The sequence below is a fragment of the Etheostoma spectabile genome, chromosome 4 (assembly GCF_008692095.1).
Source record: "Etheostoma spectabile isolate EspeVRDwgs_2016 chromosome 4, UIUC_Espe_1.0, whole genome shotgun sequence".
In the NCBI taxonomy this organism is placed as follows: Eukaryota; Metazoa; Chordata; class Actinopteri; order Perciformes; family Percidae; genus Etheostoma; species Etheostoma spectabile.
In genome coordinates, this window is record NC_045736.1 from 23,713,173 (window position 1) to 23,735,974 (window position 22,802).

Consider the following 22,802-nt stretch of genomic DNA (forward strand, 5'->3'; position numbering starts at 1 on the left):
CAAATTTTGGTGAGGATATCAAAATGATACTTTGTAAAATAAAAACAAGTCTAGAAAAGCATTTTTTCATTAACAAAAGAAGGCAAAGTTCTCAAAAATGATCTAAACACAAGCGGCCAAACAAGAATCTTGCCTATATAAAACAAACTAATACTCCCAATTTTTGGATTTAGGTAAGTATGGAACTACCTAATCAAAAAAATAAGATTACTAATATGACCGGATATCTGATGGAAAGTTTCAAGAGTTTACAAAACGAGGTGCTACAGACACATTTCGGTAAGTACAAAACAATAATTGACTGGAGATATCCAGCCTCTGGTCAGGATACCGAATAACTACATACTGAACTGCATGAATCTAACTTAGAAAATGTGTTACAGCTCAAAATATGTGGTGACTTTAAGAGAAAGTTAAAAGATTGTTGTGGATTAAAAAAAATGTCACCAAACAAATACCCAAAACAGAGATTAGTGTAACTGTCTAGATGAGTTAATAAAGAGAATGGGAGAGACCAGACAGTAAATGTGATCTGAAGCAGGTTCAATAAATAGTGTCCTCACCTGCGTCCGGAGCCGTTTCGCTGCAGGTCACCTACACACTCTTGGCTCTGGACCAGGTTGCCCTTGCAGCAAATGACCCGCAGTTTGTTCTGGTAGGAAGAGGCCAGGTAGATGGCCCCAGAGGAGATGGCTGGGCCAAGGAAGCGTGGGTTTGGGATATCCAGGTGCGCATATGAGTGGGGCCTGGAAAGAGATGAGAGCATTAGACACTGTATACTTTTAAAATATTATATATTTTTTATTTCTATAATCTGTGGGGTGATTGCGCTTTCGCAGTTGCTACCCCAAGACTTTGGAACATTTGCACTTTTACAGATGTACCTCTTTTTAAATCTAAACTTGAAACTTATTTTTTTAATACATAGTAGCGGTGTGACATTTTCCCTCTCCTCTTTGTTTTATGTGACCTTTCCTGAATTTACTGTATTCTATGTTTTATTCTTTTCATTGTTTGTTATTTTATTTATTCCGATGTAAAGGCCTTTGGATACATACAGGTTGCTGTAAAGTGCTATATAAATAAATGTGATTGATTGATTGATTGACTGAAATGGATGATTCTTGTTGATGTGTTTACTGAGACCTGGCAGTAATGGGACATTAAATATTCAATAACTATAATATGCAATGATACTAAGTAGAGACCCACAAAATGATGATGATGATGATGATGCAACTGGGGAAAAAAACTAACAAAACAAGTGTAAACCCTAACTGACGGACTGTTACTGACAAAGCAGCAGAAGGTAGTCTTACCCCAGAGCAGCGTGTCCCTGAATTTCAATAACGTCCAGAGAGTTGAAGTAGGTCACAAACAGGTAGGGTTCCCTATAGGCTGAAATACCAAAAATCCACTTCAAATCATATCGCACATATAACATTGGCCATTAAAGACAAAAAGGCACAGTGAAGTGAAACTCTGACTCACCAAATGAGAGTGGCAGACGGCTCCATTTGATATCATCACTTCTACTCCTGCGGCCGTATGCATCCACAAACACACCAAACTCTGCAAGAAAAATCATAATAATTAGAAGAAAAACAGTCTACTATTAAAAGAAATGTAGATTTTTCTCACAAAACTGTACGTGTGTTGACATGTTCAAATGCATCCACAATGTACTGTACATATGTGCCCACACAGAGAGAGAATACATGTCTAACCATGGAAACAGAGCAGGTATTCGTCTTTCTGTGGTGCCGTGGTGACCTGGATGATGGAGATGGGGAAGCTGTGAGAGGAGGCGGCAAAGACAGCTGAAGCTAGCGTCACGTCGTTTTTATCCAGGAACTCTGTACAAAGAAATCATATAATACGAGGTTAAGGTGTGAATGTTGAAAACTCAAAGTGATAGAATCACAATAGTGTAGACTTGCTTAAAACACTTAGAAATATTAATAAAAAAAAGAGTACTATCAACACAGGATTTGTGTGCTGATGCCTACCACAAATACACTCACCGGCCACTTTATTAGGTAACCTGTCCATGCTCGTTAACACTTAATTTCTAAGCAGCCAATCACATGGCGGCACTCAGTGCATTTAGGCATGTAGAACATGGTCAAGAGAATCTCCTGCAGTTCAAACCGAGCATCAGTATGGGGAAGAAAGGTATTTGAGTGACTTTGAACGTGGCATGATTGTTGGTGCCAGAAGGGCTGGTCTGAGTATTTCAGAAACTGCTAATCTACTGGGATTTTCACGCACAACCATCTCTAGGGTTTACAGAGAATGGTCCGAAAAAGAAAAAACATCCAGTTAGCGGCAGTTCTGTGGGCGAAATGCCTTGTTGATGCCAGAGGTCAGAGGAGAATGGCCAGACTGGTTCGAGCTGATAGAAGGGCAACAGTGACTCAAATAACCACCCGTTACAACCAAGGTGGGCAGAAGAGCATCTCTGAACGCACAGTACGTCGAACTTTGAGGCAGATGGGCTACAGCAGCAGAAGACCACATCGGGTGCCACTCCTTTCAGCTAAGAACAGGAAACTGAGACTACAATTTGCACAAGCTCATCGAAATTGGACAATAGAAGATTGGAAAAACGTTGCCTGGTCTGATGAGTCTCGATTTGCTGCGACAGTCGGATGGTAGGGTCAGAATTTGGCGTGTACAACATGAAAGCATGGATCCATCCTGCCTTGTATCAACGGTTCAGGCTGGTGGTGTTGGTGTCATGGTGTGGGGAATATTTTCTTGGCACTCTTTGGGCCCCTTGGTACCAATTGAGCATCGTTGCAACGCCACAGCCTACCTGAGTATTGTTGCTGACCATGTCCATCCCTTTATGACCATAATGTACCAACGTCTGATGGCTACTTTCAGCAGGATAATGCGCCATGTCATAAAGCTGGAATCATCACAGACTGGTTTCTTGAACATGACAATGAGTTCGCTGTACTCAAATGGCCTCCACAGTCACCAGATCTCAATCCAATAGAGCATCTTTGGGATGTGGTGGAACGGAGATTCGCATCATGGATGTGCAGCCGACAAATCTGCGGCAACTGTGTGATGCCATCATGTCAATATGGACCAAACTCCCTGAGGAATGCTTCCAGCACCTTGTTGAATCTATGCCACGAAGAATTGAGGCAGTTCTGAAGGCAAAGGGGGGTCCAACCCGTTACTAGCATGGGGTACCTAATAAAGTGGCCGGTGAGTGTAAATCCCAATGGCAGGTGACCTACCTTCCAGCACATACTGCTTCATCTCAATCTCATAGAACTTGTTGGTGCCGATAATGATGCTGTAGCCAGTGAAATGGATACAGCTGCAGGGCTCTGATGTCTCAATCTCCTGCAAATTAAACAAAAGTTCAACACATTCCCAAACTCATTACTCCCTGAAGCAATACATCTACTTTGGTACAAAAACACTGCCTTTGCTTCATGACATTATCATCTGCAAGGCCCACTCACCTTTCTGATGCAGAACTTGTTTAGGCTTTCATTATGTCGCAGAATTGTAATCTTATTGGGCATAGCAGCACAGATACAGGTCCCATTATCAATCTGTAAAGAAAAAGGAACACAGCAATCAGGGCAGTGGTAAATATCTGCAATCAGACAGCACACTGCTTTACTATTGATGTTCAGCTCATTACTCTAATTAAATAACAGTCTGACTAGGAGGATTTTTGCTCTGTGTAAGTAACAACAACAACCTAACCCACCTTTCCAGAGGAGAAGAGGTGGCATCCCTTGACTGTCTCAAAGATGAAGGGGTTGAGGTCAGGCTGAGCTGGGAGATGGGACTGCGACAAGGACTGTTTCACTTTCTTAATCTCCACCAGACACAAGGCTCTCTCCTCTCCTAGATGACACAACAAACACACCACACACAGGCAGATGCACAAGCAATCTTTTATTTACTTCAGTGGATTTTTACACATGATTATAACCAGCTAAAAGCTTTCTATATGACTAAAACACATTAGGATCCTATATACTACAGTACATTCACATTTAAGGATTATCTAATTTATTAGGGCGGCAGAAAAAGCTTGATTTACCCGCTATGTCAAATTTTCAAAACATGTAATATATAAAAAAAGTTGTTGGTCTAGAATAATCAGTTATTACAAACACCTACAGTGTAGATGTTAAATAAATGATCTGGCAATATAACAATAGCCTGATTGAGTCGATAATGCTAAAGTCTTCTAGAAATAAATTGACTGAGTTATACTTGAGTGTAATGGGCTCATTTTAATACTATGTACTGACCAGTGATCATCAGCAGCTTGTCGAGCTCCTTCAGGATCTGGATCTGAAAGACGGAGGTCAGCCCGGGAATGTGGGTCAAAGAGTTCTTTATGACGTTCAGAGCGTACAAACCCTCCTCAGAGCCAACCAACACAATCTAAGAGAAAGGATAAGATAGATCATAATGGTGAAGCAGTCAAAAAGAGTATCTAACTGTTACTTAGAGTTGGATTAGAGTGTTGACTAAATGCCAAACATATAAACATATAAAAGTACAAGTCTTTGCACCTGGTCAGTGAGAGGCAGAGTGCAGTTGATGTCCAAACGGTCATCACCCTCCAGCTTCAGCAGAGAATTTCCCAGAAGTTTCTATTAAGACAAGAAGCAGAAAAAAAGAGACATGGAGCAAATGGAGAGGGCAGGTTAGACAGATCTTCTACAAATCACTTGCTTTAGAGCAAGAAAAGGTGACCAAGCAAGGATGACAGCCAGAGATCCATCCTTCAGCATTAATGAATAAAATGTGCATGTACAGTAATCTGGGGATGTTTAACTTTGTTGTTTTGTGTCTTTTCTCCAAAGACACAAAACAACAAATAAGCCAAACAGTGCTACTACAATAACCAAGTTTCAATGCCAAAATGATTTTGCAAGGTATACAATTTTCTTCATTTGTGGGCTACACTACATTTACCCAAATTGGTCAAACTTATAGAATGTCATCTTAACACAAATGGCTGTTAAAGGAACTTAGATTGAGATTTTCTTTTAGCAAATATAGCAGTGGCCAAAAGTAGTTAAATTCATTAAAGCATATGGTTAAACACTAGCAGTGCCTTAGTATTAAATCAGTATTCAAAGCTTTAGTGATGCTGTTAATCTCAGGCTATACAGTATGGATGACCATTTTATGATAGACAGCTAATTGTAAAATTGACTAATTGGGCTGAAAAAGGGTGGGACTAAAAATGCATACATTATAGGCCAAAGTACACACTAATCACATACTTGTGTACTCTCGGGCTGTTTTCCTGTCTTGGGCCCCACAATCAAAGTTATGGGAAATATTATTCTACAGTATACAGTGATACATGTGTTAAGAACATTGTGGCTGCAGTTTGGACAAGACCTTTTGGATAACACTTATCCAGGCCATCACTAATTCTCACTAATCTCGGGTAAGCGATATCGTAGCATCAAGGTGCACACCACTCGTTTTAAAGTATGGTCATTAGGGCACAGGGGCAAGTAGCTACTAACCCACTATGCTTATTTTTATGTACTTGTTTGTACCGTGAGAAAAAATAGTGTATGCGTGTGTAACTCCGACAGCAACTGTATATTGTGTATACTTTATACATGTGGCACGTTCATTGGAGAGCAGCCAGTCACAGCATCTAAATGCCCTTGTGCCAAATTAGGGTTAATAAAGAAATTCCCAGTTACTTACTTAACTGGCTTGCACAGAGCCCTGACATTAACCCCATCAAACAACTTTGAGATTAACTGGAATTTGTAAAGTCTTCCCAGATAATGTGGAGCATATCAATGCCCATTTTTGGAAATATATAGTTCTCTGGAGTTTTGGGAATTTGATGTTCAGCAATCACATATGGGTGTAATGTTCAGGTGGGTGTTCAAATACTTTTGGCCATGTAGTGTATTCTGCCGTAAGGCAAAGAAAGTGCTAAAAGTGTAATGAACTTTCAAATGCATCTTTGAGTAGGCAACACAAATAACAAGGCAGGGGTAACACTTTTTGGGAAACGCTGACATACAGTTTAGAGAAAATGTAGTCTCATCTCCACAGCACTGTGTCAGCGCTATAGTATGGTGTGGCTTCACAATAGACATTAACATTCTGGGATGAGGAAAAAGCGCCCTGGCTTGTTTGTATTACTTTAAACCTATCACACCCATCCAGGGCGGTGCTAAGCCCCAGATGCAGTGGCAGTGCCTTTGCAAAGTAATGAAGATAGTGGAAGCGGAGGTAGGCCAATGTCAGGCATTATCCCAGCACTGTACATCCGCCAAGACAGACTAGAGAACACAAGACTATTTTCAAGGGTCATTTATCACAGAATGTAAGAAGGATAGTAAAGTGCCATGAACACACAATCACCAACAGCAGAAGCCTGCAGACTGAAATTAAGCTAAGCCCAGGTTGCAAAATTAATGTGTACATTTGTCTGTCATGTTTCAGTGAAGGGGGCTACAGCAGTGCATGGCTTTTGCAGAAGCATACATGACATAGCATATGACACCAGGCCAGAGGTGCACAGCAGAGCCTATTCACACCCATGCACTATGTAGGTTTATGAGTGTATGAAATAATTTATATGATTTTTTTTGACTGAATGCAGCTATTTTTCACAGGCTCCTTTGAACATATTCAGTAACTTACTGGCATGTAGACCTGTGCTAAACAGCATCAGTGTTGTATGTGTTGATGTAAACAGCTACTGCATGCTCAGTCAATCGGTTGACTGAAGCTCAACGTTCGTGCGGCTACTTACTGTACCTGAACCAGAGGGGATAGGTTCTTCTGTCTTTTAGAAACACCTGCCTAAAACATGATCCACACAACCGAGTTGGATGGAGATACACACGCACAGTATAATCAGATCAACAAAGACGATGACAACACAAAAATAGAAGACGTGGATGTTAACAACATGCAGAGAGAGAAAGAAGAGGGAGGGAGAGAAAACTAAGTGAAGGCAATTGCTGATGTTTAATGGAGGCATTTAATATAATTTACCTAATTCTCACACCCAACACAGCCACCCTTGTATAAAGTTACTATTTGAAATGTGCATAATAAGTGAGTTTGTCTTGAAAAAAGGAGACACTTGGATGTCTTTCTTACACATCCAAAAGGCAAACTCAAATTTTGAACCTATTTAGGCTTGACACAAGCAGAAAAACCCTCCACAGACAATACTTACAGCATCAGAATCCACTTTGTCTTTAGATCCACGGCTACCAGCCACCACAGACTCCAGTACAGCTACCCAGCGCTGCTTGTCAGGGAAGCTGGGAGCCATGAAGTAGATTGACTGGCCTGGCCAGCAGGTGGTGTGGGGATGAGACTCCAGCTTCAACACATACGGTATGTCTACAGACACAGACACACGCACACGCACAGGCACACATGCACACACAGAGGTTGACTATCTTGCAAACAGCTGCTTAATTTCACAGCTTAGCAAAACTGTCAACGTGTTGCTCTATTCTAAGATTCAAAGTATAGATTGTATAGAAGTATAAATTTGGGGAGAAGATGATACACTTAAAATCCTACAAAAGGCTGAGTGCAACCAGATTAGGTGGTATTGATCCAGTACCTGACTTGGCGGTGTTGATGAGTTCAGAAGCTCCAACAGCTCCATGAACGGTTACCTCTCCATCAGGCAGACAGAGCTCAAACTCCTCCTCAACTTTTATATAGTCTAGAAGAAAAACAACACATCCTTTTTATGAGATAGCGCTGTATTGATCTACATTGAAATATAAAGACTTAAATGATTACAAATTGTCTCATTAAGGAAGGGATCAGTGATGTTCTGTCAAGTTCAAAATTCATCTTCTCATTACTAATGAGAACACAGGCATTAAAAATAAATAAATAAAACCAAAAAAAATCTGACCTTCTCTGGGCTCAGTATCATAGATCGATACTTTGGTTCCATCAAGCACCACATATTTACTCTCCCAGCCTTGCTGACCACGCTTGCCATTTCTGTGTGAGTAAACAAATGCACATTACTTTCAAAGCTGTGAAAAAACATATGGTACATGGTCAGCTTGGTAGCAAAAAGTCTGAGGTTACCTAGGCTGCTTCATCCATCCCTCCAAGCGAACATGCCCACTGGCCTCTTTGACCTGCAGTGCAGGAGAGTTTGCCTTTTCTCGGCACAGAGCCTCTGAAAAGTGAGTGGCGTACTCGGCTGGCAGACCACAGGTGGCCGGAAGACATGGTGAGCATTTAGGGTGACACAGGGTGTGACACTCTATAATACAACAAAGAGAGGGTGATGAAGAAAAATGCCAATTTGTGTTTCTATAAAAATTCTTTATTAGTAGAATCTTATCATAAATAAGAGAGTTCATATTGTAATGTTAAGGGATAATTTATCATCTGAGCTATCTTCATATTCAATGCTTCCCGAATACAGTACAGGATACAAACCTAGACAAGTGGCAGCCTGCCGTCCAAAATGCACAGTGTCCAGGCAGACGGCACACTTGGCAGCCCTCATGTTGAGGCCCACAGTGAAACGATGAGGGATGTTGTGGTGCATTCTCTCTTTCACACGACGACCAAACTCTGCAATGCAAAAAGGGAAGAATAAGTGAGCAGGGATAGGAGTTATTGAAAGAGAACCAGAATTCTTTTTTTCCCTTTTTACACTTCAGAAGTCAGCAACAAGTACATGAAACCTAGTTTTTTCAAGTAGAATAGGGGAATTTCAATAACGAATACCTTAAATTTCTAATTTAAGGTAATTAAAGGCATATCAATGTTCAAGCATACTAATATAGTCAGTCAGAATCCGATCATGCATGCCAATGACTATGGGATGCAATAAAATGTTTCTTGTCAAAAAACCCATCCAATCATTTGATTAATTTTCATGATCATTAATCTAAATCATGACTCCACAAATGATGCTGGGGTAAAAATCACGTCAAAGTTGACATTTACTAATATAGTCGTTGGTCAAGTTACAGTAAGACAATAGGACAGTAAGACAGATGTATAGTAGGATATGAGCATGTGTGTTTGTGCAGTATTACATGGATGGAGATGACCTCATGCATGTTAGAAGACAAACTCTGGTGACTGCTAACTTACTTTCAAAGGTGACTCTCCTCTTTTCTGCAAGGAGCAAGAGGAAAGAGACAGAAAGGAAAGAGCAGTCTAACAAAAGCTATGTGAAAACAAAGGAACACGGACAGAAAGGAACCTGAATCACAAAGCAAGTTCAACTTGGCAAGGCTACTGTTACCCAAACATGTGTCTCTGATAAAATACACATCCTGGTCTGTATATGGTTATAACTTATGATGTTGTGATATTAAGATTTCACTTTCAAGTGAATGCAGTGTTTTTGTCACTGAAATCCTTTTGGAATAAGTTTTTCCATTTAGAACATGGGCTGTTTACACATTTTGATATGAGCCACTAAACATGCCATGCAGCTATGATTTATGCAAAGGTTCAGTTTCCATTATGATCATAACCATAAAAAAGCTTTGTGACAGTTGAAAACCCAGATTAAAACCAATCTCACCTGGCTAATGCACTATTCTTACTTTGTGATTTAGGGCCAAACAGGATTGCAATGTTAGCTGGATAAATGCAGTGATTGTTGTTTTTTCTTCAGTTCATGCACCCTGTTTCGGAGCGAGCTCCAGGTTTCACATGTACTGAGCACAGTTATCCACTTCTGTTTAACTTTATAATCCTGCTTTGTAAGACAGGCCATGGAAAGAACACACACATAAACACACCACAAAAACACAATAAGTGAACACAGATTCCAGTTGCTAAAGCTGTTAGCACATGGGTGAACACCTCTATGGGAAACACTGTACAGCTTCAATACAGGGATTCAGGACAGTAGCAGTTGCCCAGTTGCCCATGGCAACCACATGTTCAATATTTTTGTTATTATTATATATATATATATATATATATATATATATATATATAAATAAAAAACAAATCAAAATAAAAAAAACTGGAAAATCTTATTTAAAAAAATACGGATTGTCTCCGTAAAGTTTGAACACTATATTCATGTGCAACACAACATTTCAGCTGTTGTGCGCCTGTTTTACATTATTATATATATATATATATATATATATAATGATGCATTTCATCAGCATTTCATCAGCTCTGTGCTTGCACTCTGCTTGAATCTAAATTACGGTAGTGTATTTATGTGTGTGTGTGTGTGTGGTGTGTGTGTGTGTGTGTGTGTGTGTGTGTGTGTGTGTGTGTGTGACACTAACCTTCAGGTGTGGAGTTCTCCTTGCAGCGAGTAGAGGGGTTGAGAAGGCTGCTGGGGTTGGGTTGATGTTCTGGGGATTTGACAATTGCTGACATGAGGATCTGATGTCGAGCCTGGGCTGGCGTGGCAGGAGCCCCATGTTCCTGGGCTTTGAAATGAGCCGCTGTGTTATCATAAACAAATAAAACAACCTTAGATCAGTAATAGCTATTATGCAGGAAATATCTGGCTCCATTACCAAATAAATAATAGATATAAATCGCAAAGAACCTGGTGTAGGTAATGGAGCAAGATGCTGACATGGCAACATTGTTAAAAGATGTCTGGGAACAGATAAGGGAGGAGGAGGCACAATACAGGATTTTCCGAGCTGACTTAGGTTGTCATTTCACATCTCCAATGGCAAACCTAACTTTATGGTGATACAGGTTTTAGTAAAAAATACATTATTACCAGATTAAAATCAACAAGAATTAAATATTTTGATATTACAGGGCCAGCTACAAAGTATCATCCCATTCCTTGCTGCCAAGCGATGCCAAAAGATATAAAGCCTGTCCCATATCTGGTGCAGTTACTGTGCAGCCTAACACTGGGACCTACCCTCCTCTCTAAGGGATCGCAGCTCTATCCTCATCTTCTGCAGAGCCTCTTCCAGATCAGCGCATCTTGACCGCTCTTTATCCAAAGCCAGTTTCATGTCACCATACTGCATGGGAACTGCTGGCTGGGCCTGTGGAGCCAGTGCCCCGTTAGTTGTGGTGCCTACGTCCTCCCGCCGCCGCCCAAATATACCCTATTCAGAGAGGGAACATGTTACTAATACTATACAAGAACAAAACAATACAAACACATTTTCAGATAGAAGCTGTTTATCAATCTAATGTGGCTTAAAGTTATCATAAAATGTTTTCAAAGACCTTCTTTTTCTTGGTGGGCTGGTCCATTTTGGCCTGGAGGAAGTCGATGAGTTTAGTCTGCTGGGAGATGGTCCCCTCCATCTTCACCTTCTCATGGGAGTATACAGCCTGCAGGAAGGAAAACAGATCTTCAGAGAAGGAAATAACTCTGAAGACAACCTTAAAAGAGTTCCCTTAAGGACACATGAATTTAATTTATCCCCTTGGGCCCCCTGAGACACCTTGTTACATGCCAACATCCGTCGCACTATTCTAATACTATTCTCTACTATTCTAATATCTAAATGGGACTCTGTTTCTCCCTAGAGACCGCTGTATTTCATCAAACTGAAAAGGTATTGCATTGAGCACCTGTATATTCTCCAGCTGGTACTCCAGATCTGTCCTCTCAGTCTTGAGCATGTCTGTCTGGTCTAGGGCATCTTGCAGGCCTTGGGTCAGACGAAATATGTGGCTCTTCTGGAGGTCCATCTGCTGCTGCAGCTTCCCTTGCTGTGGGGACACCAGCACACAGATATTTAAAGTAAGAAATCATATTTAAAATCAGCCACATTTCAGAATGGTACTAAATATAAGTATTAAATCTATTAGGAGAAGATGTGTCAGGGACCATAAAACATTTTTAGACAACTTTTTAAAGAAGATTTTGTATTTTGAATTCAAGTATTTCAATTTACATGAAATACTTTGATTCCAAATACATTTCTTTAAGCATAGGCTAAAACCGACTCCTGGTTGCATTTTTTTGAATGAGTGAGTTATAGGGGACTAGTTCACAACATAATGTAATTTACATTTAATAAGAGCAGGTGTGTTTATGTGATTGCGTTCCACATTCTACCTCTTCCATCAGCCTCTGTTTAAGTTCTCTCTCCGTCTCCAGTTTCTGCTGTAAGCTGCGGGCGTTCATCTCCAGCATGGTGTGCTTCTTCTCCAAATCATTGAGCTATGAGTACATGTAAGTGCACGTTCAATAGTTGCAACTAAAAGTTAAATTCACACCTCCACAAACAGTGTGGATTTTCTCTCTCAGAATTCAAAAACGTTTTTTTCACTTAGAGGACCAAAGATGGGGTTAAAGTTAGATAAGATATAAGTACATTTGTTTAAACACTTGTGACTCACAGTATCAGATAGACTTTCAGCCTTCAGTCTCTGCTCCTTTAAGGCCTGCTGTAAAGCCAGTATCTCAGCTTTGTGCTCCTTGACTGCCAGTTCTACTGCCTGGCGAGATTCAGTGCTCCGCTGGTCTGCTCGCAACCTGTAAAGAGCACAATAACTTAGAAGTCTTAGAATTGGAATAGATTTTAATGACATGGATGTCATTCTCATGTAAAATAACAAAGAGTGCGTTTATTTAAGTGTTCATGCTTGTTTGTTACCTGTTCTGCTTCTCATTGTCTAACAGTCTCTGCAGGTCTCTGGTGCGTCTCTCGGCTTGGCTTTTTTCGTCCTCCAGGGCACCTCTCCAAGCCTCCCACTGCCTCTCCTTCTCCAGCAACTCGTCATTTAGAGACTCCAGCTCCACCACCTGCTCCTCTAGCATGCTGCATGTGGTCTTCAGTGTCTCAATGTTCTGGAAGGATATACGAGCAAAACTGAAGAGGGAATCTTTTGGACAAAACAACGTCATTGTCTTTCCTTTCAGATACAGCGCTTCAGATACAAGGTCCCAGTATTATGAATTTTAATGATATAATGAATCCCATCTTTGGTCTGAACCATGAGGATAAATAAGGTAAAAACACAACTTGACTTGTTACAATATCTCTAACATTCCACTATATTTATCAATGTGTGGTACTGGAGGTTACAATGAATTATTCAAGAGCCTTCCTTCATGTATGTGCGTTACCTGTTTCTGGTTGTTGAGGTGCATCTCACGGTCGGCCACCTCCCTCCTCAGCCTGTCCACTTCCTGGCTCAGCTGCAACTGGTCCTCCCTCTCATCTGACGCTTCATCAAGCTGTTTGGATAGGTAGAAGTTCTGGCGGTTCAACTCTGCATTCTCCTGACTCAGCTGCGTAAGCTGCTCCTCCAGATCAGTGATCACCTGTGGCAACACAAACAACTAGAGGTGTTAGTCTTGCTTACGGAGGTGAACAGATATTTTTAGGTTCTGGTCACAAAAGCCAGGAGAAAAAAAGCACTGAAGTAACAGCACAGCTAGGCTACAAATAAATTTAAATCTTTACAATACCGTAATGCTGATGGTAAAGTTACTTCCAAAATCCCACTAGTAAGAGAATTGTGCTGGCCATGTAAGAATTAGGTAAAGGATGCTTTATTAAGAGAGTAAATCACATAAGTAAATAAGTAATAATCTTAAGATGTTTCATTTGAAAGTTAAATTAGGTGATTTGTTGGACATTTTACATTAATGTTACCCATCATTCGTCAATAATTTAGTTACAGTTAACATAACAAAATGTACCGTATGAAAAGTGTTTGGGCACAGTTGGAGAATGCCCTATGAAAGCAAGCTGTGCTTCCTGAACCAAAACGTGATTCAGTAGAGTACATTGCTATATTAGAATGAAGGTTTAAAGTTGAACATGAATTACCACATATTTAAATAAAAGAATATACTTTAGAAAATTGTTCTGCTGCTAGTGAAAGCAGAGACAAAAGGCTGTGGCAGTACTTACTGAGCAGCTGTCTCTCAAGGCATCAAATTTGCGCTGAATTTCATCTCTGTGATTCTGCAGGAAACAAGAGCAAATAGAGATGAAAAACCCAATCACATCTGACTGCTACATAAAATGGTGATGTATTGCTGACCACATTATTTAAAATAGACTGAAAACGTAACATGACCTTTCCTTTGGACTTTGTGCATAACAGATTGCCTACATCTGCATATTTTTATGTGAAATGTATATTCACCTGTACTTCTATGACGTTACTCTGATTGCACACATATGGGCTTGCGTGTGCTTGTCTTACCCTGAGGGCGGTGATCTCCTCTTCAGCCTCAGCAGTGGTCTCTTCCAGCTCAGTCTTTGCTTGCTGCAGCTGGCTCTCCAGGGCAAGACGTGCAGCCTGCAGGCTGCTAATCTGGGACTCGCGCTCTTGCAAGGAGAGGGTCAACTCTGACACCTGTCTCTTAATCTCCAGCTTCTCTTCTTCATGTTCCAAGCCCATCTACGACAAAACAGGACTAGGGTGAATATATATATATATATATATATATATATATATATATATATATATATATATATATATATATATATATATATATATATATATATATTCTTATATAACTACGGCTAGCTTTGCATAACTTGTAAGGGGGTTAAGAGGGTACAGGTGACCCCAGGCCAGACTTATGGAAACACTAATGTAAAGTGAACTGCATCCTGAGTAGCTAAGTCAAAATGCCTCACCAAAAATTAGTGGCTCAAAAAAGAAAAGACAGGGTACAGAGAAAACAAGAAAGTGAAAGGAGCAGTGGGCAAATGGCCAAATTTCTGACCAAAAAAACAAAAGTGTGACAAGCACCAGATAGAAAGGGGAAACTGAATATGGCAGAGGTGAGAAGCTTGGCAGACTAGCCCATAAAACCCACAGTTTTAAAGTTAGAGTGAAGCTACTTATATGATATGAAACTAGTCAACTTGAGGCATCCATTGGTAGCAGCCAATGTCATGCTATCTTGTCACTAAAAGGTTAATGTCCAAGAGTTTTTTGAAATAGGTGGTGCTGGAGTGTGTGTGGATGAGGTGCCCAATGTGGAATATTTTGTCCCCCTGTCCAAAACTCCTAATGCCTGGCCTGTCTTTACTTTCAGTACATGTAGGAACTTTTTGAATGCCATCATGAACTACTGACTAATTAAAAGAACAAAGTAATGAAACAAAGCTGAAAAAGTATAGTATATATTTCTGACATAAAGCAAGCTGAATGGGCAGTAAGAGTAGAAAGAAAACATTGAGGATGTCAGGGGGGCTCAAGTTCAACTCGCGGATATAGAAATGTAGATGCAAACTCTACAATTAACAACAAAACACAGAGACAGCCCAGCCTAGAAACCTAAAAGCGCATGGTGAAAAATAAGACCTCTCGTAATTAGATTTAAAATGTCAAACTTGTTAAGATTTTTTTTTATTATTTTAAAAGCTTTAAAAAAAGAAAGAAGAAATGTCAGCCCATTCTGTGAGACAAGGATGCATTTATCTTCTTCATAGGCTTCTGACTATTACAGAGATGAAAAGAGTGGATTTAATCTCAAAGTACATATTTGTGTGTGAGAGAGGACAGTGTGTGTGTTTGTATGTGGGAGTGCAGAAAGACCAGCAATTAGTTCCAATCTGTGTATCACATCTAAGTGGGAAAAGTGTGTGGAGGTAGAGACACAACATCTAGTCAGCAGGTTGTCCGCCACTAACATCGACAGACAGCACATCAGAGGGTGAGAGCTCTCAAACAGGAGAAAGGGGACATTGTAGTTCTCAATTACGTCAAAACTTATTTTTATAGAATAGGTTCGCATTGAATGCACATACAGCTAATGGATTTTAAGGTGTATTTCTCAGAACGGTGGAGAAACATTTGTACTTTTAAAACTCCTGAATGTAACTAGTTTAATACATTATAACTCACAGATGAGTTTCAAACATCCAAAATAGGGAAAAAAATTAAACCTTTTCTTTAGTGTATCTATGTGAGATTTCATAGAATTTTGTAGAAATGTTACAAGCTTTCACAGGGAAGTCAGACCGCAGACCAGAGCTTATAGACAAATAGTATCTTGCTCAAGGACACGTCTGCAGGGTGAATGCTCGACAACATGGGAACTAACAAACTATTCATTGGACATGCTACTATGTCCTGCTTTATTTTTTATATGGTCAAACAGATTCTCACCTGTTGTAATGCAACTATACTGTTCCAGAGATAATACATGAAGGCTGCAGATACAGCTTGTGTACAGGCCCAATGGCAATTTTGTAGAGGCACCATTATCGACCTACAGTATTTAATTAGCTGTTTATCTGAAAGGTATCTGAGCTCGCTAGCTGATCAGCTGCCTTAATCCCTTTTGTGGATTGGTATAATGTAAGGCTAATACTGTATGCTAGTTAAAGTGAATTACTTAATCTTGAGCTAACAGATTTTGCCTCTTATCTCTGCTTCCTGTTGTCTCACCTCCCGCAGCCTGCTCTCCAGCTCCAGCAGCCGGGTCCTCTTGGTCTGCTCCTGCTGACTCATCTTCTCCAGGTGCTCTTCCAGTTTGGCATTTTGGGACTCTAGCTTGCCTGCCTGAGACTCCAAATAGAACTTTTGTTGCCGAAGCTCTGAGATCATCTCCTCCTGGGCTTTCCTGACAAAAATATACACAAACAGATTACTATTACATTGCCTGTTTAAAAGCTGACATCTTTCAAAAAACAATTTCCAAGCATATAAAAAGATTTAGATTAGAAGTTTCAGTGGCTTTAATAACGTGAGCCAAACATGTCTCTTTATGTATTGAGTTAAATTAGTAAACATAATTTTATAAATTCAGGTGAGGACATTTACCTTTTAAGTTATGATTAGTTAGAAGCTGCATTTTCTGTAATTAGACCTGTGATAAATTACTGTTTTGGCCACTTGGGGCCAGCAGACACAAGTTGTGAATATAACAGTGACATATCATCACCTTTCAAGTTGAAATGGCGAACGTGTCAACAAACAATCGTTATTTAGACAACCAGCTGTTGCAGGGCAACATTATCATAGTTTTTTTGTTTCTGATTTCCTGAAGAATGTGAGTTTAACATTCACGCTCTTTTACAATTCTGTGGGAAATATTTTGTTTTTAAAACATGTTCCTCTTAAAACAGCTATGAGAGTGGTGAGAGTGAATCAAAATAGTGAAGTCGCAGCCGGACAGCTAAATAAATGAGCTCAAACTCACTTTAAATCTCTGTGAAGCTGAGAGGAGCAGCAGATTCAGGTGAGAATTCATTTTCCATAAACATACATTTATACGCATTTTGAAGTATCACATTAGAAAAGCTGAATGGAGGCTCGAGGAGACAGAACCATTGTGGCTGGGCACTGATGAATACCACAGTATGGGCAGAAGGTCTAGTTAACTCACATATTCTTCTGGGTGTAGATGCTGCTATTAGCAGCCAGCTTGTTAGCCTCGGACAGCTCAGCGATGCGCTGCTCTAGGTTCTTCATCTTGGAATCCATAGCATTAATGGTCTGTAGGAAGTAGGAGACACAATAACATGGTGGAAATCGTGTTCCATTAAAGAGGCTAAAATGTAAGAACATATTCCCTTTTAAATGAAGCCAAATCCTACTAAGATTAATGGTACACAAACATTTCAGCAGCACTATTTCTTTTATGGGAAACAGATTTTTGTACTGCAGTGAAATCCTATTAGAGTCCATTAAGGTGTTGCCTGGATCTTCTACTGTCAACGTCAGATGACTGACTCTAAAAGCTTCTTACTGCCTCAATTCTACCACATTAACCAGATTAGGACTTGAGCCCAGGCTTAATAGTGCAACATAAAGTATACTACAATTTAAACCAACTGTACATTCCAGTGCATTTGAACAACTATAATAAATTACGGCGTAAAGAAAGAAAAAACATTCATGGTCTAGTTTTGGAATTCTCAAAACAAATTCAGGGGATAATGTATGAGCAACTTTAACCTATTGAATTTTATACAGTACATTGGACTAGTATAATATAATTGAGAGGGAAAATGTGACAATTATTAACATTGCTGCTGTTTCTACTGTTGATAAAAGAACCACTGAAGTAAGCTATTGTATTAGACAGTGAAAATATACAATACTTTAGATCCCTTAGTGTTTTAAATCCCATCTCAGTAGAACATTTACAAGCAAATGCCAGAGTGGATATAATTCCTTACTGCTTTCTGTTCACTTATAAGTTTGCAGTTCTCCCTCGACTCCTCCTCCTGCTGGGCCTTTCTGGCCTCGAGGCTCTCCTTGTCAGCCAGGTCCACCTTCATCTGGTTCACCAGAACCTTAATCAAACACATCCAGCATATATTACATTTGTCACATTTAGGTCAAAGTCGGTAATTTCCTACGTGATAAAGCAATCATAAACAAAAACACATGGTCATCTCACTGTTAAACAGCTCTGACTTATAAAACACCACAACAGTGATTTAGAATGGCAGGACTGACAAGGGTCTATTATTATTACTAGTATTACTATATATAAGGAACGTGTGTGTGTGTGTGTACATTCTCAGACATCTACAATGTTCAGTAGCCTGGACAATAGATAGCTGGCCAACCTTGATCTTGTCTTCATAAAGCTTCTCCTTTTGAACCAGTTGGGTTTCCATCCTCTGGGCTGTCGACTGGGCATCCCTCAGGTTCTCCTCCAGTTCCTGGAGGGAGAAGAATTATAAATATAACTGGACAGATTAAACCCAATAAACCTATAACCAAAATAGACTACACATTTCTCACATTAATGTCAATAATGCAGTATAGCTTTCTTTGTATATTACATGCAAACAATCACAGTGATGATAAATGTAGCGTAAAGCCTTGGATTCACAAAACAAAACAACACATTCTGAAATTATGTAACAATTCCACTCTAACATCATAACCATTAAAATCAAAACAAATGAAGAAACTTGCATCAAAAAGCTGGAAGTCCATAAGTCGGCTGGAGCGGTGCCTGCTCATGCTGACACCGGTAAAATCGTGTGTATGTCAAACTCTAATGTAATGACACCGGTAGACAAGTAGCCACTTGTGAGGGCTCAGCTGGCAAAGAGCTCTTCAAACAGAAATGTGTGTAGTGCGTACATTTGTGTGCCAAGATAACTGATGAGGAATAGACTGGGAGAGGGCAGGATGAATGGGAGGGGAGGAATTAGGAGTAGAATGGGTCAGAGTATTAGCAAGTCTTATCTGTAGTTCTCTCACCAGGATCTTTTCAGCCATCTGCTGGATCTGCTGGGATTTGGTCTGAATGTCATCTTTCAGCTTATTCTCCCGCCGCTCAACCATTTCTAGCCTCTTTACCTGGTTCTCTAGGGTCTTCCTGCCCTCCTGCTTACACACCAAAAAGAATAACATAAAGTTAGCCACACAGATACCTTCTCAAGAGCAACTTGTGCTGCAGGTAAATCAATTACAGGAAAAGGTATTAAACAAACCAGTATTATGTAACAAATGCACATGATTCAGGATTGTGGGTATACTTTGGTACCTCTGTCTCTCTCAGGCGGCGTTTTAAAGTGTCACTGGAGTCGGTTTTTCCACGCAGGCGCTCCAGATCTCGCTCCAGCCGCTCCTTGGCCTGCCGGACATTCTGCAGCAGCTCAGTGGCTTCTGTGCTCGCTTTCACTGCCTGGGGGAGGTCAGGAGGTCAAATGCTGTTAGAGAATCCCAAGACAAACCTCTTCATATGCTTGGGCAATTCCTATCCACTAACACTTTGGAAAAAAAGCTACTCAAGGGAATAACAGAACTACAGGCTGCTGAAACGGAGAGATAACAAGTTAAAAGGATTTATTCACTTTGTTTAAAGAACAAACTATTTTAAAATAATCTTGCTGAGAATAAAATACCTAAATAATATTATTTTTCTATTATTACATAATGACAGTAACCAAGAGAACAATGATCTTACCTTAGACAGTTTGTCCTGGAGCTCCTGGATTTTCACCTGCTGCTCAGAATTGGTCTGAAAAAACAAAGTAGAGAAAACTCAGTCAATACACTTTATGGTAACTATGGCTTTAAGCATGTAGATCAATCTGACAAGCCTGATTTGTTACCTTTTCTAGTTTGGAGAGAAGCTCCTCCACGTCAGCTTTGCCCTGCTCTTTAGCCTGAAAAATAATTGGCATATAGTGGAGACCAATAATCAGTGGTCAATGATCAATAAAGTACAATCCATTTTCTTGTGGTTGCAATAGCAAAAGGGCTCGCACAGAAGCCCAGGCAGCAGTTTTTCCCCATAAATTTCCTCAAGTTCCTCCTAAAGGATCCCGAATGCATCCATGGGGCTTCCAAACCGTGATGTGACTAAATCTTTTCAACTGTTTGCGAGCCGTTTGCAATGCCTTTTACAAAAACATGTTTGGTATTGAGTCCATTAGTCTTTCAGACTAACAGGATTGCATTTGTATATTCAATAATACTGGATTGATGGCAAGGTGGAGGCTGGGGGTGTGGCCTGCCTGATGTCTCTCTCTCTCATGGGTGGGCCAAATTCTCTGGGCGGGCAAAGCAGTGAAAGGGGAGGTAACCTTGAGATTCCAGATCGGCCCATTTGAGCTTTCATTTTCTCAAAAGGTAGCACAGGATACCTAGGGCTCGATTGACACCTATCGCCATTTCTTGCCACTGGGTGACATGCTGGGGAATCTCATATCTATGTTAAAAAAAACTCATAAAGTGACATTTTCACGCTATGGGACCTTTAACTGTGTTATTTTTTTTACATTTGTAGATAACATGTGTTACAACAGTTCTAAGCTTATAGTAGAGTCAGGAGAAAAAAAAAGGAAAATATTGTGTTCTTCAGATTATTTCAATGATTTGAGTAATGTTTGTGAGCCATGGTCCGTGGCACCGGGAGCCCTGACAGGTCTTTTTGCCTCTGAAAATGAGAGAATTTGCCTCTGAAAATGAGAAAAATTCCTGCCAGAGTGGAGAATTTAAATTTTTTTAAAGTTTGCATGTACAGTGGGGCTTGAAAGTTTGGGCACCCCAGGTAAAAATTTGTATTAATGTGCATAAAGAGGCCAAGACAAGATGGAAAAATCTCCAAAAGGCATCAAATGATAGAATAGACATTAGTATAATATGTCACAAAAAGTTAGATTTTATTTCCATCATTTACACTTTCAAAATAACAGAATACAAAAAAATGGAGTCTGCAAAAGTTTGGGCACCCTTCAGAGTTAATACCTTGTACTGCCCCCCTTGACAAGTATCACAGCTTGTAAACGCTTCTTGTAGCCAGCCAAGAGTCTTTCAATTCTTGTTTGAGGTATCTTCGCCCATTCTTCCTTACAAAAGTCTTCCAGTGCTTTGAGATTTCTGGGCTCACAGTGCTCTTTTAAGGTCTATCCATAGATTTTCAATTATGTTGAGGTCAGGAGATTATGAAGGCCATGGCAAAACCTTCAGTTTACGCCTCTTGATGTAATCCACCGTGGATTTTAAGGTGTGTTTAGGATAATTATCCATTTGTAGAAGCTATCCTCTCTTTAACTTCAGCTTTTTCACAGATGGCTTCAAGTTAGCGTCCAAAATTTGCTGAAATTTTATTGAATCCATTTTTCCTTTTACTCGTGAAATGTTTCCTGTGCCACTGGCTGCAGTACAACACCAAAGCATGATTGATCCACCCCCATGCTTAACAGTTAGACAGAGGTTCTTTTCATTAAATTCTGTGCCCTTTCTTCCCCAAACGTACCTTTGCTCATTCCGGCCAAAAAGTTCTATTTTAACCTCATCGGTCCACAGAACGTGTTTCCACAATGCATCAGGCTTGTCCGTATGTTCATTTGCAAACTTCAAACGCAGATTTTTGTAGTGAGGACGTAGAAAAGGTTTTCTTCTGATGACTCTTCCATGAAGACCATATCTGTACAAGTATCTCTTTATAGTGGAATAGTGTATCACAACTCCAGTGTCTGCCAGGTCTTTCTGGATGGATCGTGCAGTCAAACGTGGCTTTTGACTTGCTTTTCTCACAATCCTGAGAGCTGTTCTGTCTGATATTTTTCTTGGTCTTCCAGAACTTGCTTTAACTTCCACTGTTCCTGATGACTGCCATTTCTTAATTACATTCCAAACAGAGGATATTGGCATCTGAAAACGCTTTGCTATCTTCTTATAGCCTTCTCCTGCTTTGTGAGCGTCAACTTCTAGACAACTGCTTAGAAAAACCCATGGTCAGATGAGTCTGGGCATTTAAAACCTTAAGATTGACATCACCTGGTCTTTCCAGACGATGATTGAGAACAATCCATGACACGGTCAGGTCTCAGCTTTCCAAAGGGGGCGGTGCATGCTATAAATTCTGCAGGGAGCCCAATCTTTTGCAGAGGCCATTTTTTTGTTTTCTGTTATTTTGAAAGTGTAAATGATGGAAATAAAATCTAATTTTTTGCAACAACTTATACAAATGTCTAATCTGTCATTTGATGCCTTTCGGAGATTTTTCCATCTTTTCTTGGCTTCTTTATGCACATAAATACAAATTTTTACCTGGGGTGCCCAAACCTTCGAGCCCCACGGTAAACTGACACAAACTGAGGTTTGGGCAGCTGAGGAAGTGAGGAAGAGAAGAGAGGGAAAGCGATTTGTTGCTATTGTTGCTATTTTCTATTGTTGCTATTTTTTGGCTAATGTGGGCTTGAGCTTCTTGTTACACTGCCACCTACAGGTCTGGCATGCTCTAGACGGCATTGACGGCATAAATGGGTATGTATAACCAAACACTTTTCTGAAAACGGACAGGTGTACACAATGTTATTTTTGAAACCGGGGAGGTTGAAATGTCTATTTATGAAAATAGCTGCCCACATGTAAACATAATCTAACTCAGGTCTTTGTTTATGAAATAA

At 40.0% G+C, this 22,802-nt stretch overlaps 1 protein-coding gene across 7 annotated transcripts in view; it reads right to left on the bottom strand.

Annotated features, from left to right (window-relative positions):
• The window catches only part of cita (citron rho-interacting serine/threonine kinase a), a 40,611-nt gene that overhangs the window by 2,281 nt on the left and 15,528 nt on the right, over nucleotides 1-22,802 (bottom strand). The window contains exons 15-48 of one of the 7 annotated variants that reach the window (XM_032512702.1): nucleotides 19,998-20,051; nucleotides 19,850-19,903; nucleotides 19,427-19,567; nucleotides 19,141-19,266; nucleotides 18,495-18,590; nucleotides 18,099-18,215; nucleotides 17,303-17,412; nucleotides 16,363-16,537; nucleotides 14,161-14,358; nucleotides 13,863-13,916; nucleotides 13,070-13,267; nucleotides 12,597-12,790; nucleotides 12,340-12,475; nucleotides 12,056-12,160; nucleotides 11,566-11,706; nucleotides 11,215-11,322; nucleotides 10,898-11,090; nucleotides 10,296-10,457; nucleotides 9,130-9,153; nucleotides 8,464-8,601; nucleotides 8,104-8,284; nucleotides 7,922-8,013; nucleotides 7,619-7,723; nucleotides 7,220-7,389; nucleotides 6,793-6,837; nucleotides 4,560-4,640; nucleotides 4,293-4,428; nucleotides 3,740-3,879; nucleotides 3,486-3,578; nucleotides 3,255-3,363; nucleotides 1,728-1,856; nucleotides 1,492-1,572; nucleotides 1,320-1,398; nucleotides 564-746 (exon numbers count right to left, since the gene is read on the bottom strand). In XM_032512702.1, coding sequence (XP_032368593.1) covers nucleotides 564-746; nucleotides 1,320-1,398; nucleotides 1,492-1,572; nucleotides 1,728-1,856; nucleotides 3,255-3,363; nucleotides 3,486-3,578; nucleotides 3,740-3,879; nucleotides 4,293-4,428; nucleotides 4,560-4,640; nucleotides 6,793-6,837; nucleotides 7,220-7,389; nucleotides 7,619-7,723; nucleotides 7,922-8,013; nucleotides 8,104-8,284; nucleotides 8,464-8,601; nucleotides 9,130-9,153; nucleotides 10,296-10,457; nucleotides 10,898-11,090; nucleotides 11,215-11,322; nucleotides 11,566-11,706; nucleotides 12,056-12,160; nucleotides 12,340-12,475; nucleotides 12,597-12,790; nucleotides 13,070-13,267; nucleotides 13,863-13,916; nucleotides 14,161-14,358; nucleotides 16,363-16,537; nucleotides 17,303-17,412; nucleotides 18,099-18,215; nucleotides 18,495-18,590; nucleotides 19,141-19,266; nucleotides 19,427-19,567; nucleotides 19,850-19,903; nucleotides 19,998-20,051 — 4,148 coding nt within the window. Of the gene's footprint in view, nucleotides 1-563; nucleotides 747-1,319; nucleotides 1,399-1,491; nucleotides 1,573-1,727; nucleotides 1,857-3,254; nucleotides 3,364-3,485; nucleotides 3,579-3,739; nucleotides 3,880-4,292; nucleotides 4,429-4,559; nucleotides 4,641-6,792; nucleotides 6,838-7,219; nucleotides 7,390-7,618; nucleotides 7,724-7,921; nucleotides 8,014-8,103; nucleotides 8,285-8,463; nucleotides 8,602-9,129; nucleotides 9,154-10,295; nucleotides 10,458-10,897; nucleotides 11,091-11,214; nucleotides 11,323-11,565; nucleotides 11,707-12,055; nucleotides 12,161-12,339; nucleotides 12,476-12,596; nucleotides 12,791-13,069; nucleotides 13,268-13,862; nucleotides 13,917-14,160; nucleotides 14,359-16,362; nucleotides 16,538-17,302; nucleotides 17,413-18,098; nucleotides 18,216-18,494; nucleotides 18,591-19,140; nucleotides 19,270-19,426; nucleotides 19,568-19,849; nucleotides 19,904-19,997; nucleotides 20,052-22,802 lie in introns of all 7 variants that reach the window. The other 6 variants (XM_032512701.1, XM_032512708.1, XM_032512703.1 and 3 more) reach the window with 6 other exon arrangements.